Consider the following 12,835-nt stretch of genomic DNA (forward strand, 5'->3'; position numbering starts at 1 on the left):
GCCCCTAGTATATATATAAAACTAAGGCAAGAGTTACGGGACATGGCTTCCAATGATCCCTGTGCTTCCTGATATTTATGCCTTTTTATACCTGTGGTGTTTATATCCTCCCCTTGAGTCCTGGTTGGATACAATAACTTGTTTCTAACAAAATACAGCAAAAATAAGGGGATGTCACTTCCATGATTACATTTCATAAGACAGTGACTTCCATTTTGCTGGTATCCTCTAATGACTTCTGGGCATTCATGCTCTGATGAAACAAGCTGCCACATTGGAGAGAAAATAACTCTTTTCAACAAAGAGGTTAGTGAGCTTGGAGATGAATCCTTTCTCAATCAAGCCTATCAAATGACCATCTCAAAGTCTATAAGAGACCTTGAAGAGAGGACCCAGCTAAGCTGTCCCTGCATTCCTAACACCAAAAAGGCTGTTCAATAATAAATATATCGTTATTTTAAGCCACTACGTTCTGGAGTAATTTATTATGCAGCAATAGCTAACCAATAAATATAATAACTACCTATCATTTCTCTATTAAGTTCAAATTAAAAAAACAAAACGGCATGGCTGAATTATGTGATAGGTTCTCACTGGTAACTTCAAATTTCTAGTTCCTATTTCTCAGATAATTTCCAAATTTAACAGCACTATTATGTTACGAATAGAAAACCTGATTACTTCCCTTAAGTTTCAAATGATTTCTACTTCAAATTCATCAAGCTCATACATAAATCTCTACATAGAAATTGAGTACACAGCAAGATTTATAAAATCATTAAATATCACCTTCCATACATGCTTTTTTCTATGTACCAGTATTCTTAAAATTATATACACACATATATCATCTATCATTTACTCTTTTTAAAACAAGTTTAGGCTATAAAATACTGTAAAACTATTTTTTAAAATTAAGGTGAAACAATTAATTGTAAGATACAAACAATGGAAATAATTTTAAAGAAAAAAATGTGTTAAAAGGTGCTATGGTTATAAAACTTAAAGTAACAAAGTTACCAGAATACTTTACACCTAAGAGGTAAATAAGGTGATTTATGCTAACTATAAATGAAATGAACTGTTTAATCCTTATTAAGATCTCTTAATCCCCCAGTTTATAAAATAATCTACAGGCTACAAAAAATTAAAATTCTGTTAAACAAAAACATCTCTGATAGAAACTTCAATATTTTTACAAAAAATCTTGTAAAGGAACTGATCTCTATTTGCTCATATATAATCACAAAATGATTGGAAGAATCAAATAAGAAGCAAATATTAAATTAAATTATACAAAATGCAGCATCTATGTTATTAAAATAAAACAATTATATAGGCAGCATCCATGGACAAAGAAGACATTTTTAGAAGACATCCTAAAAATCACCATTCAGAAGAAGCTTTTAATTCTATTAAACTTACATTTAAGTTAATTTTAATTGTGCCAGAATATACTATTTATTATAGGTAATTAGCATTAGTCCCTATTTTCAGTATATTAAAAACACAACAGACTGTTAAGTTTCTTTAACATAGAAAAACAACACATAAAGAGAAAATGAGTATAGCTCTCAAAAACTTCAAAGAATTCTTTTTGCAAAGTACTTCTATAAAAGACATTGTTGAAATGCTCACATTTTGGGCAAATAGCATCAATTAATAAGCAGATTTGCTGTGTAAAACCAAAAACCTTCATGGAACTATAATTAATGTTATAATTATAGTTCCATTTTGGGCAAATAGCATCAATTAATAAGCAGATTTGCTGTGTAAAACCAAAAACCTTCATGGAACTTAATTAATGTTATATCCATGAAATAGCTTATTAATTAAAGGGACAAAACTATACTTCCTCAAAGGTGCTAATAATATTCATTCAATATAGGCCAATCTTCTGCCAAAGCAGCAGTTCTCAAAGCATAACTTAGAGATTCCTGGGGGTCGCTAAGTCCCTTCAAGGAATTTGCAAGGCCAAAACTACTTTCATAAAAATACTAAGGTAACATTTGCCATTTTCACCCTCATTCTCTTACAGGTGTACAATGACATTTTCCAGAGGCTATGTAACATGTGAAATCACAATAGATTCAATGCAGAACAAACAGGAGAATCCAGTTTTCTATTGAGCCACACAGTAAAGAGACTGCAAAAGTATAAAACAATGCCACTATTTGCACTAAATATTTTTTGTTGTTCTGGAAAAATAATTATTTTTCAAGAAAATATATTCTTAATATTAATACATAATAGGTGTATTCTATTTTTAAAAATAAATATTTTAAGTATAATATTTTAATTCCTCAGTTAATATCTAATACAAAAAATTAGATGTTAACACAAATAAAAGCTCTTTGGGGTCTGCAGTAATTTTTAAAAATGTAAAAGAGTCTGTGACCACAAGGACTGAGAGTCACTGTGCTACATACTGCTAACAGAAAAATAATCTAAAGACCTGGTAGGCCTTGGTGGAAATGCAGAAGACTCCAGATATAAGCTGCTTTTCTTCCAAACCCCATGTGTCATCACTAACCCCAGATTAAGATATTTAAGGAATAAACAAGATTTTCAAGTTCGTATCAATTGAAGTACTAGACAAGTAATAAAAGACACTGAATACTTAATTCCTTTTAAAATGCAGAAGCTTGCACATATTGAAATCTAGGTAACGAGCTAAACCTTTTATCTGGCTTTAAGAGCAAGGATGACTTGTCTGGGGTCCAGACTACTGGGCTACATTTCAGTTAAACAAATAGCCTTCTTCAATGTAGAATTCTACTCCTGAGCTAGATTTCAACTGTTCCCAAGACATACAAAACCACAGTCACATGAGCCTTAATATTGACTGATGTAACAAGAAATGAATTATACCATATATGCCTTGTGTCAATAAACTCCATTATTAAAAAATGAAGATAAAAAATGACACTAAAATAAGTTAACATTTAAAGGCCTACATTAAAAGTCTACCATTAAATGTAATAGGTTGAACATAGTTATTAAAAGTATGTTTATATTCATTAAGTTTATTTTAAAAACAAGTAAGCCAAACAAATATTGAATGATTCCACTTATATGAGGTACCTAGAATAGGCAAATTCATAAGAAAGAAAGAAAAAAAAAAGAGGCAACCAGGGGCTGGTTGGGGTAAGCAGGATGGGGTTTTTGTTTAATGAGTACATAGTTTTTGTTATAGATGATGAAAAAGTCTTAAGTGCAGATCTTAGTGATGGTTACACAATGTTGTGAATGTATTTAATGTTACTGAATTATACATTTATAAAATGGTTAAAATCATAAATATTTTGTTATATATATTTTACCACAATCAAAAAAATAGAAATCAACTACTCGGTAACATCAAGCCTTCCAATTGTACAAATTTTCTTGTAATAAACGAGTATTTCAGAACTAGTTTATTCAGTAAACAGACTTCTTAACACAAATCAGGCAAATAGGAATATCTCAGTTACTGGAATTTAAAAAAAAAAAATTCTGATTCCTATTCTTCACAACCTTCCTTACCCACAGATATGTATATATGCATGTACTTCAACATCAAGGAAATACTTAAAAAGAAAGAAAAAGGCTTTTAAGACATTTTATTGGGATAAGTAGACATAATTCAATAATACAGTCTTGACACAGGTAATGATTCACTTCAACATTGTTAATAAAATAGGCTTTCAAGCTAAATTGCTTGGATTAGAATTCTGGTTCTGCTACTTTTATAGCTATTACTTAAACAACTTGAGCCCCAGAGTTTCCTTATCTATAAAATTAGAATATTTATTTCAGATGCTATCAAGAATAAAATTGAGTTAATACAAGAAGTATGCTCAGAAAAATGTTTTCAATAGTAAGCATTCAATAAGTATTAGCTATTATTTGTATTATTACTCAACCAATGCATGAAATCACACTAACACAATAGATCTGGTTCACTAGAAAATGAAAATAGATTTTCTGAAAATAAAGGAAGATCTTGAATAATTGTTTTGTTTTCAAGCTGTTAGTATGGCAACAAGAAACCAGATTAAATATTTTCCTTTTTAAAAATTCCAAAAGTCTCAACATTAACTTAGGAACACATGTCCCTTAAATGTTTATTCTGCTCTCTAATACAAAGTTTCCTCTACTTTTCATACTAATCTATTGTGGCCAGAAATACTTTGTTCTCTCTCTTTCTAAGGTTTCATGTATGTTTGTAGATGTGTGTTTGAGGAGAAGAGGAGGCAACATACTTCTCCTCTCCTGTTAACTATCTGACAGTAAATGTTCCTTGAATGAGCACTGTCTACCACTCCTCTTCATTGCTAAGGAGTACTATCTATTTATGCTATGAGACAACTATAGAGTTGACTACAAATTTTATCCTCCAAAATAGGGCACTTGTGAGTGAATAATAATCATTCAAGGATAAAAGGTATAAAGTAGGATTATCCTAGGCAAATCTATTTATGAAAGAACTGGTTAACACCCAAAACTATGGGATGAATATATCATGACTTATTTGTCCCATCATATATAGGACTATAGTTTTAAAAACTTATGCATTTGAAAGCTAACAAAGGCAAAATTAAAATGTTTAAATTCTCAAAAGAATTTTTTTTCCTTTTAGTATTTCTCAGCAAAGCACAAAGAAAACCTAGGGTTTCTACTAGAAAAATAGAGCTTACCTATAAAGGCAGCGGTTCTCTACCTGTGGGTCGCGACCCCTTTGGGGGTCGAACGACCCTTTCACAGGGGTCGCCTAAGACCATCGGAAAACACATATATAATTACATATTGTTTTTGTGATTAATCACTAAGCTTTAATTATGTTCAATTTGTAACAATGAAATTGGGGGTCACCACAACATGAGGAACTGTGTTAAAGGGTTGCGGCATTAGGAAGATTGAGAACCACTGTATTAAGGCAATGCTTACAAAGGACTCCTGAGCCACAGAGCTTTCTTTCATTAGCTGCATATGATTATGATTGTTTTTTGTTTTGCTTTGTTTTTAGAGAAACATTGATGACAGAGAAACATTAATTGGCTGTACATCCTCTACTGGGGATCCAGCCCACAACGTGGACATGTGTCCTAACCAGTAATTTAATTGGTTACTTCTTGTTACATGGGGCGATGTTCAACCACTGAGCCATACCTGTCAGGCTAGTTGCATATGGTTCTTAAGGTGATACAAATAACGGCAAAGTCAATAGAACATACTGTAATCATGTGGTTCTTTGGTAAATGATGTCAAAATGTGTCTTTAATCAAAACCTACATTCAGCTGGTATGTATCTATGCAGCTATAGTGCTATTTAAAGCCAGTGGCCATTCTGATTGGTAAGTGCCTGTGTGGCTGTACCAACTACAAATCTGAAAATCCCCATGTTACAGTTGCATAAATATGTTTCTAACTCAATTAGCTAATATATTTGGAAAATTTCAAATACACTAAAGACATCTGTGATTAGCACTGTGGGGAAACATACTCTCTTCAACAGCTCACAAAAATGAGAGGTATTTCAGTTAGCCTCCACTTACAAATATTTGGTGTTTTGTATGAATTGGTATCTTCTCCCACCTCAATCTAGCAAATATACCATGGTTAGGTATTGCTTAAACCAGTATCAGAATTTATCTATATTTGTATTTCTTAAATGTGATAGGACATTATGGAAATATAATCTAAAAATAAACATCAAAGGACATCTGGACAGGTACTTAAAATATGAAAAGCATGTACTTGAAAATTAACATGAAATACACAGTTTATGTAACGAAAATAATCTATTACAGAATTCCACAGATAATGTGAACATTAAAAGATTTATCCTTAAAAAGATTATATTGCAAAAAATGGGGGTAAGGTATCATTTTTGAAAAAGCCTTTCAGATAATGCCAGTGCCTATCAGCAATATCTCCCAGAGCTACTAAATATTCTTATACCAATGAGATATTTATTTTTTCATCATTAATACATATCACCACTCTCTCACCTTAACAGCTAGTATTGAACTATATAAAATGGGATATACTATTTAGCTAGTAAATAAGAAAATCCTTCTAAAGTTAGTACCTAGTAAAGTTTAAATACAATTATAAAGCAATCTAGCATAAGGACTATTATATATATATATTAATCATCTTTTAAAAAGTCTCATTAAATCAAATGTTCAATATTAACTATTTGTACATTTTATCTTCCTCAGAGGACAAAGAAATCATTTATGAATCATTAAGTCATTACCTTTTTATTTAGTTCTCACCATATTAAAGACACAAGAATCGTGGGTCCAATCACAATTTCTGGCTTATATTTCAGAAGAAAAATTCTTGTTGGAACAAGAATTAACTGAACTTTAGAAATAATGTTGCTTGGAGTAAGGACCTCTATCCTTATCCAGTTTTCTGAAAACAAGATTCTCTATAGCTAGAATAATTTTCCTAATTTTTACTCCTTTTGAAGGTAGAGATGATAAGGAAACCAAAAGTGTTTTGGCTTTAGGGCTGATGTGATAACTAACATTTAAAAGCCTAGGATTACCTTATTCTGATTATAACTGGCACCTTAAAACAAAAACAGCTCTCTTGTAAATGTGAAGTAAGTGAGTGGTTGTGGCTCTTAAGTATAAACTGACATATACTACAATCTTAACCTATATTTTACATTCTGAGTAGGATCAATAGCTAATATTTACCATTTATTATGGACATTCTCCCTAGAAAAAAACTATTATCTAAATCTATTTTGTTAGTTTCATTAAAAATTGGTTAAGGGGGGTAAATATTAGAAGTTTATTGGGAATAAAATAAAGGCCACTGGATAAACGCCACTGGATGAATGGTTGAAAGTATAAAATTTGGGGATTATTTGTAATATTTTCTATTGACACTAATCTAGTTTTTAATAAATAATCAAAAGTGACTACAAGTATAATAAAAATTTACATTAATTTTCTGTCTCATTTAAAAGAAGTAAATACCAGGTACCTGGCATCCAGAAGTAGTCTCCTAAAAGGAAACCAGTATGAAGACAATAACCAGACTGAGATTTTCATTTCAAAAATCTCTTCATGGGATAGAATTTTTTTAACCTATTCTAATTCTAAAAGCATCTTTAAAAAAATTTTAAAAACAAGTTAACATTGTTTATAATTCAATATAGGCTTATACATATATAATTAGCAACTTTAGTTTGGGGATATTTTTGGATCATTTTAGTATCTGTACATTCTCAATTTTTATATACTGTCTCTGCTATGCTGAATTAGCAAGACACATATGTATCTGTTTCAGTATAAATCTACTGAAGATAATATAATTTCATAACCTATTACCTTTAATGTAATGCAATCAATGGAGATGTTATCCTATATAATAAAATGGTAATATGCTAATTGAATGTCACACCCTCACAAGATGGCAACGCCCAGTACCCTCAGCCCTGCCGGGGGATCATGGGGTGGTGGGGGCGTCTGCTGCTGGAGGCCCCCAGTCCCCTCAGCCCCGCCAGCAGTAAATTTTCATGCAACCATTACCTTTTTAAAAAATCCTTACCCAAAGATATGATTATTTCTGTTAGATCATCTATTCTCGGGGAGCAGGCCTAAGCCAGCAAATGGGCAACCCCCAAGGGTCCCAAGACTGTGAGAGGGCACAGGCTGGGCTGTGGGACCCCTTCCATCCGTGTGCATGAATTTTCATGCACCGGGCCTCTAGTTTTCAAATATATACATACTAGAGGCCTGTTGCACGAAAAGATTTGTGCAATAGAAGATTCGTGCAACAGGCCTTCCCTTCTCCTGGCTGCCGGCACTGATTTTCCTCCACCCGGGACCCAGGCCTTCGCTTCGGCTGGAGCCACCTTCAAGCCTTCGCTCCGCCATTTCGCGCATATGTATGCAAATTAACCGCCATCTTTGTTGGCGGTTAATTTGCATATCTCGCTGATTAGCCCATCGGAGTCGTAGTGAAGGTATAGTCAATTACCATGTTTGCCTATGATTAGATAGGATTTTAATTGTTAAATTCAAAAAAATAAATTCATGGGTTATGTACTTATTTTTTTTCAAAACCAAATGTCTTATGTACTATTTACCTGGTGGTGGAATCAGAGGTGGAGCAGTGCTGACAGTTGGAGGAGGTGGAAGAAATGGAGGAGGTGGAAGATGGGTGGGAGGAGCTCCTGGAGGGAAAAATGGAGGTGGTTTGCTAAAATTGTTGTCTACTTCAGTAGCAGATCTTTCAGAAAGGACCTAAAATTAGAGCATAGTTTATTTTTTTAAAATAAATAAACATTCTTATCTGCAATTAAACTCAAGTTAATTTCATTTAATATAAGAATCAAAGTAAAAAGCTTTATTCATATACACATATTTTGAAGAGGAGAGACTAATTTTCTGTGTAATGTGTGTGTACATACATAGATGTCAGTATACACTCACACACACGTACTTAAAACCCAGGAAAAACAACTGAATCATTACAAAAAGACTTCTGAATACAACATAATTGATAAAATATTCTAAACAAGAAACAATTAAGCACTTTATAAATATAATGTAATAAAGGTTATCTTTGTTACCCAAACAAAGTTAAAGTATTCAAATTAAGGGCCTTAGCCAGTTTGCCTCACTGGATAGAGCATCTGCCTGCAGACTGAAGGGTCCCAGGTTCGATTCTGGCCAAGAGCACATGCCTGGGTTGCAGGCTTGATCCCCAGTGGGGGGGTGGGGGCGTGTAGGAGGCAGCCGATCAGTGAATCTCTCTCATCACTGATGTTTCTATCTCTCTATCCCTTTCCCTTCTTTGATCAATAAAGATGTGAGAAAAAAAAATTAAGGCAACGTAAAAAGGAAAGAACTCCTACCATTTGCAACAGCATGGATGGAGCTGGAGAGCATTATGCTAAGTGAAATAAGTCAGAGAAAGACAACTATCACATGCTCTCACTCATTTGTGGATTATAATGAACAACATAAACCAATGAACAAAAACAGATGTAGAGACAGAGAAGCATCGATGAAATGCTCAAAACTCAGAGGGAAGGTAGGGGAGGGTGGGAGTGAGGGGGAGAGATCAACCAAAGGACTTGTATGCATTCATATAAGCATAAGTGATGGATGTGGACAATAGGGGTTGAGGGTGAGGGCAGGATTGGGGGTGTGAGAGGACACTGGTGGGAAAAGGACACATTTGTAATATCTTAATTAATAAAGGGGAAAATTATAAATAAAATAGGCAAAAAAAGAAAGAAAAAGAAAGTAACATGGCATGAGGAATTCGGGGGGGAGGGGGGGAGAATGTGTGTGGAAGAGATTAACCAAAGAACTTATATGCATAACCCGTGGACACAGACAATATTTCGGTAGGTGGCGAAGGGAGGAAAGAGAGAAAGGGGGATGAAATAGGTCAGTGGGAGAGAAAGGGTAACATCTGTAATACTTTCAACAATGAAGATTAAAAAAAAAAAATAAAGACAGTAACATGGCAGCAGAACCACATATTCATTGTAACAGGTCCAGTCATCACCAGGTTGCAAAGTAAGAGACTGTAAAGTATGCATCAACAAGATCCAAGAGGCAGCCAAATATATAAATAACTTATTGATATGACCCTTTTAACTTTAAGAACAGGGGTGAATACTTGAAAAGTAAAAGTGATAACAAAATACTGATCTGTGTGAACAGGTAAGGGACAGGCAGCAAATCTACAGGAGATTTGCACCAAGAAATTTGGATTTTTGACAAGCTCCCGAGGAAATTGTAACGCACAAACACGTTTAGGAAACAGCAGAAACAGGCAGCATAATGTTGTATATTTAGCTTATTCTTCTAAAATCCTTACTAGCTAAAGCATATCGCTTAAACATATAATCCTTCCTTTCGTTAGCTTTTTCTCCATTTATGCATGGTAATTTTTGTAAGGCATATACTGATGTTATTTTTTTAATGAAGAGAAGAGATTTATTTTAGGAAATTATAGCATTTTGATGGTGGGGGAAAGCGAGGACTATCTTCATTTTAGAAATCTCTTTATGCCCCTGCTAAAGAGATGCTAAAAAGAACATTTTACATGATTAATTTATGAAAGATAATAAAAATCAAAACACTTGGTACATTTTTAAAGTACTCACAAAAAAATAACTAAATCAAACAGAAACAGACTCATAGATAGAGAACAGACTGACAGCGGTCAGAGGGAGGAGGTTGAAGGGGCTGGGTGAAAAAGGTGAAGGGATTAAGAAAAAAAGCACCTTGTAAACACAGACAACAGTATGGTGATTACCAGAGAGGAAGGGGTGGGGAGAGGAAGAAGAGGATAAAGGGGAGATATAAAGGGTGATGAAAGGAGACTTGACGTGGGCTGGTGAACACACAATACAATATACAGTGGGGCCTTGACTTACAAGTGTCCCAACTAACGAGTTTTTAGAGATACCAGCTGTCTCTTGGCCGATTTTTTGCATTGAGTTCATAGAGTAATTTGAGTTAACAAGCTCCTTAACGAGCTCCTTAACAAGCTCGGTCTCGGAACGAATTAAACCTGTAAGTCAAGGCCCCACTGTACAGGTGATAAATTAGAATTGTACACCTGAAATCGATATAATTTTATTAACTAATGTCACCCCAATATATTCCATTTAGGAAAAGGAAATAAATAATAAAACAAAAAGTGTGGTCAAGCTAATAGCTGAAAGTTTCAGTTGCTAAAGTTCTAACTTGAATTATCCCAGTTACTCTTCCCCTTTCATTCTTTCATTTGAAAACAAAGGGCTTGGAAACCAAGATGGCGGCATAGGTAAACACCGGACATTGCTGCCTCCCACAACCACTTCAAAAATACAACTAAAAGACAAAACGGACATCATCCAGAACCACAGGAAGGCTGGCTGAGTGGAAATTCTACAACTAGAAGGAAAGAGAAAAGCACACCAAGACTCAGAGGAGGTGCGGAAGTAAAGTGCAGAGGTACAGAGGCACTCATGGAAAGGATTGGCAACTGAGGACACTGTTGTCTTTTTCAATCAGGAGGGAGACACAAGCACCCGAAGGCACTAACTCCAGTTCCAGGCGAGTCTCTGGGGACCCAGACTCATACGGGGAGAAACTGGACTGTCTGGCATGGGTTGGAACTCAAGGGCAGCTTTCTCTCAGAGGTGCTGGCAGCGATTACTGGGACACTGAGACCCAGGGCCTCTTAGGGCAGGACTTAGGATCAGCCATAGCTGTTTGCTCCGCCCTGTTCATTTCCTGAGACCCTGCCCCACCCAAGCTCTATCAACAAGTGATTCGAAAAATCAAGTGAATAAATAATCTGATGAACAGAAAAACTGGTGAATAGAATAGAATCAGGGGCATAGAAAGGGAGTGGACTGACCATTCTGGGGGGGAAAGGAGTGCAGGGGTGCAGGAAGAGACTGGACAAAAATCGTACACCTATGGATGAGGACAGTGGGCGGGGAGGGGGGGGAGGTAAGGGCAGAGAGTGGGGTGGGAACCGGGTGGAGGGGAGCTATGGGCGGAAAACAAAGGAACAACTGTAATAATCTGAACTATAACGATTTAATTAAAAAAATTTTTTTTCAGGTGCAAAAGACAAAAAACAATAAAAGACTTATTAGATTCCTTTCAGTTCACCAAAAAAAAAAAAGAAAAAAGGAAAAGAAAACAAAGGGCTTACAAATTTGTTTTCCCTGAGAAAAACCATATTAAGTAAATTATGATATATCTACATAATAAAGTTATCATGAAGAGATTTTAAGTTATATCTTTAAGAATATAAGAAAATGAAAATGATACTTTCAAAAGAAAAAAAAAGGATACACAAAAATAGTATCTCAAATCTTGCTTTGTGACAAGGGAAGAGATGTAACAGAATGTAAAGATTGATTATTTACATGGTAGAATTATTAGTGATTTTATTTTCTTCTTTAGACTTTCCCCAAATTTTCCTCTTTTGGTCCAATGAAGCCATATAATATGTTTATAACAAATATTTCTTACTAAAATATTTCTTACAAAAAAAACAACCCCAAAGGTTATAAAGAGCAGCTTTTGTAATAAAACGGTGATTGACTCCATATTTTAAATCTCTTTGTGCACCCAACACATAGCAAAGCACTATGAATATATATTGAATAAATTAAATTAGAACATGCATATAATTTTTCAGCTAAAAATATAATAAAGTACTAAACCTGTATGTTGCTGTTTTCATTTGCCCGTCGCCTTCCTTCAACTCGGCTGATGGTTATAGTCTGACCAATAACATCAATTGATCCAGGTAACCTCCTGTAACATAAAAATTCAATCAATTCACTTTCACCTAATTAAATGGTTAAAAATAACCAAATATCAAGTGAGAAATAAATCTAAAACCCTTTGCAAAATACTTTAAAATAAAATCAGCATGCAATACACACTGAAAACACTTCAGTTAATTAGATTTCCCTAATTTGCTTTGTCATAAACACAAAATCTTATTAATAAACTTATGTCAACACATTCAATGATGATGTCAGATTTAAGTATTTTTATAGGTTTTCTTCTAAATGTACTATTTTTTAATAGTACCCAACTGAATTTATCCTTGTGGAACTGAACTAGGTAGCAAATGCTAAATAAACAAATGGAAATAAAAATTTTGTGCCACCAAGAACAGACATATAGATCAATGGAATAGAATAGAGAGCCCAGAAATCGGCCCGAACCAATATGCTCAATTAATATTTGACAAAGGAGGCAAGAACATACAATGGAGCCAGGATAGTCTCTTCAATAAATGGTGTTGGGAAAATTGGACAGATATATGCAAGAAAATGAAACTAGACTACCAA

At 34.2% G+C, this 12,835-nt stretch overlaps 1 protein-coding gene across 8 annotated transcripts in view; it reads right to left on the reverse strand.

The window, feature by feature from the left end:
• FIP1L1 (factor interacting with PAPOLA and CPSF1) overlaps window positions 1–12,835 on the reverse strand; it is a 96,607-nt gene that overhangs the window by 30,716 nt on the left and 53,056 nt on the right. For all 8 annotated transcript variants that reach the window (XM_006757813.2, XM_006757812.2, XM_006757815.2 and 5 more), the window contains 2 exons: window positions 12,197–12,290; window positions 8,096–8,252 (listed from right to left, as the gene is read on the reverse strand). In XM_006757813.2, coding sequence (XP_006757876.1) covers window positions 8,096–8,252; window positions 12,197–12,290 — 251 coding nt within the window. The remainder of the gene's footprint in view (window positions 1–8,095; window positions 8,253–12,196; window positions 12,291–12,835) is intronic.

This window comes from Myotis davidii, unplaced genomic scaffold, assembly GCF_000327345.1.
Source record: "Myotis davidii unplaced genomic scaffold, ASM32734v1 scaffold173, whole genome shotgun sequence".
Taxonomy (NCBI): domain Eukaryota; kingdom Metazoa; phylum Chordata; class Mammalia; order Chiroptera; family Vespertilionidae; genus Myotis; species Myotis davidii.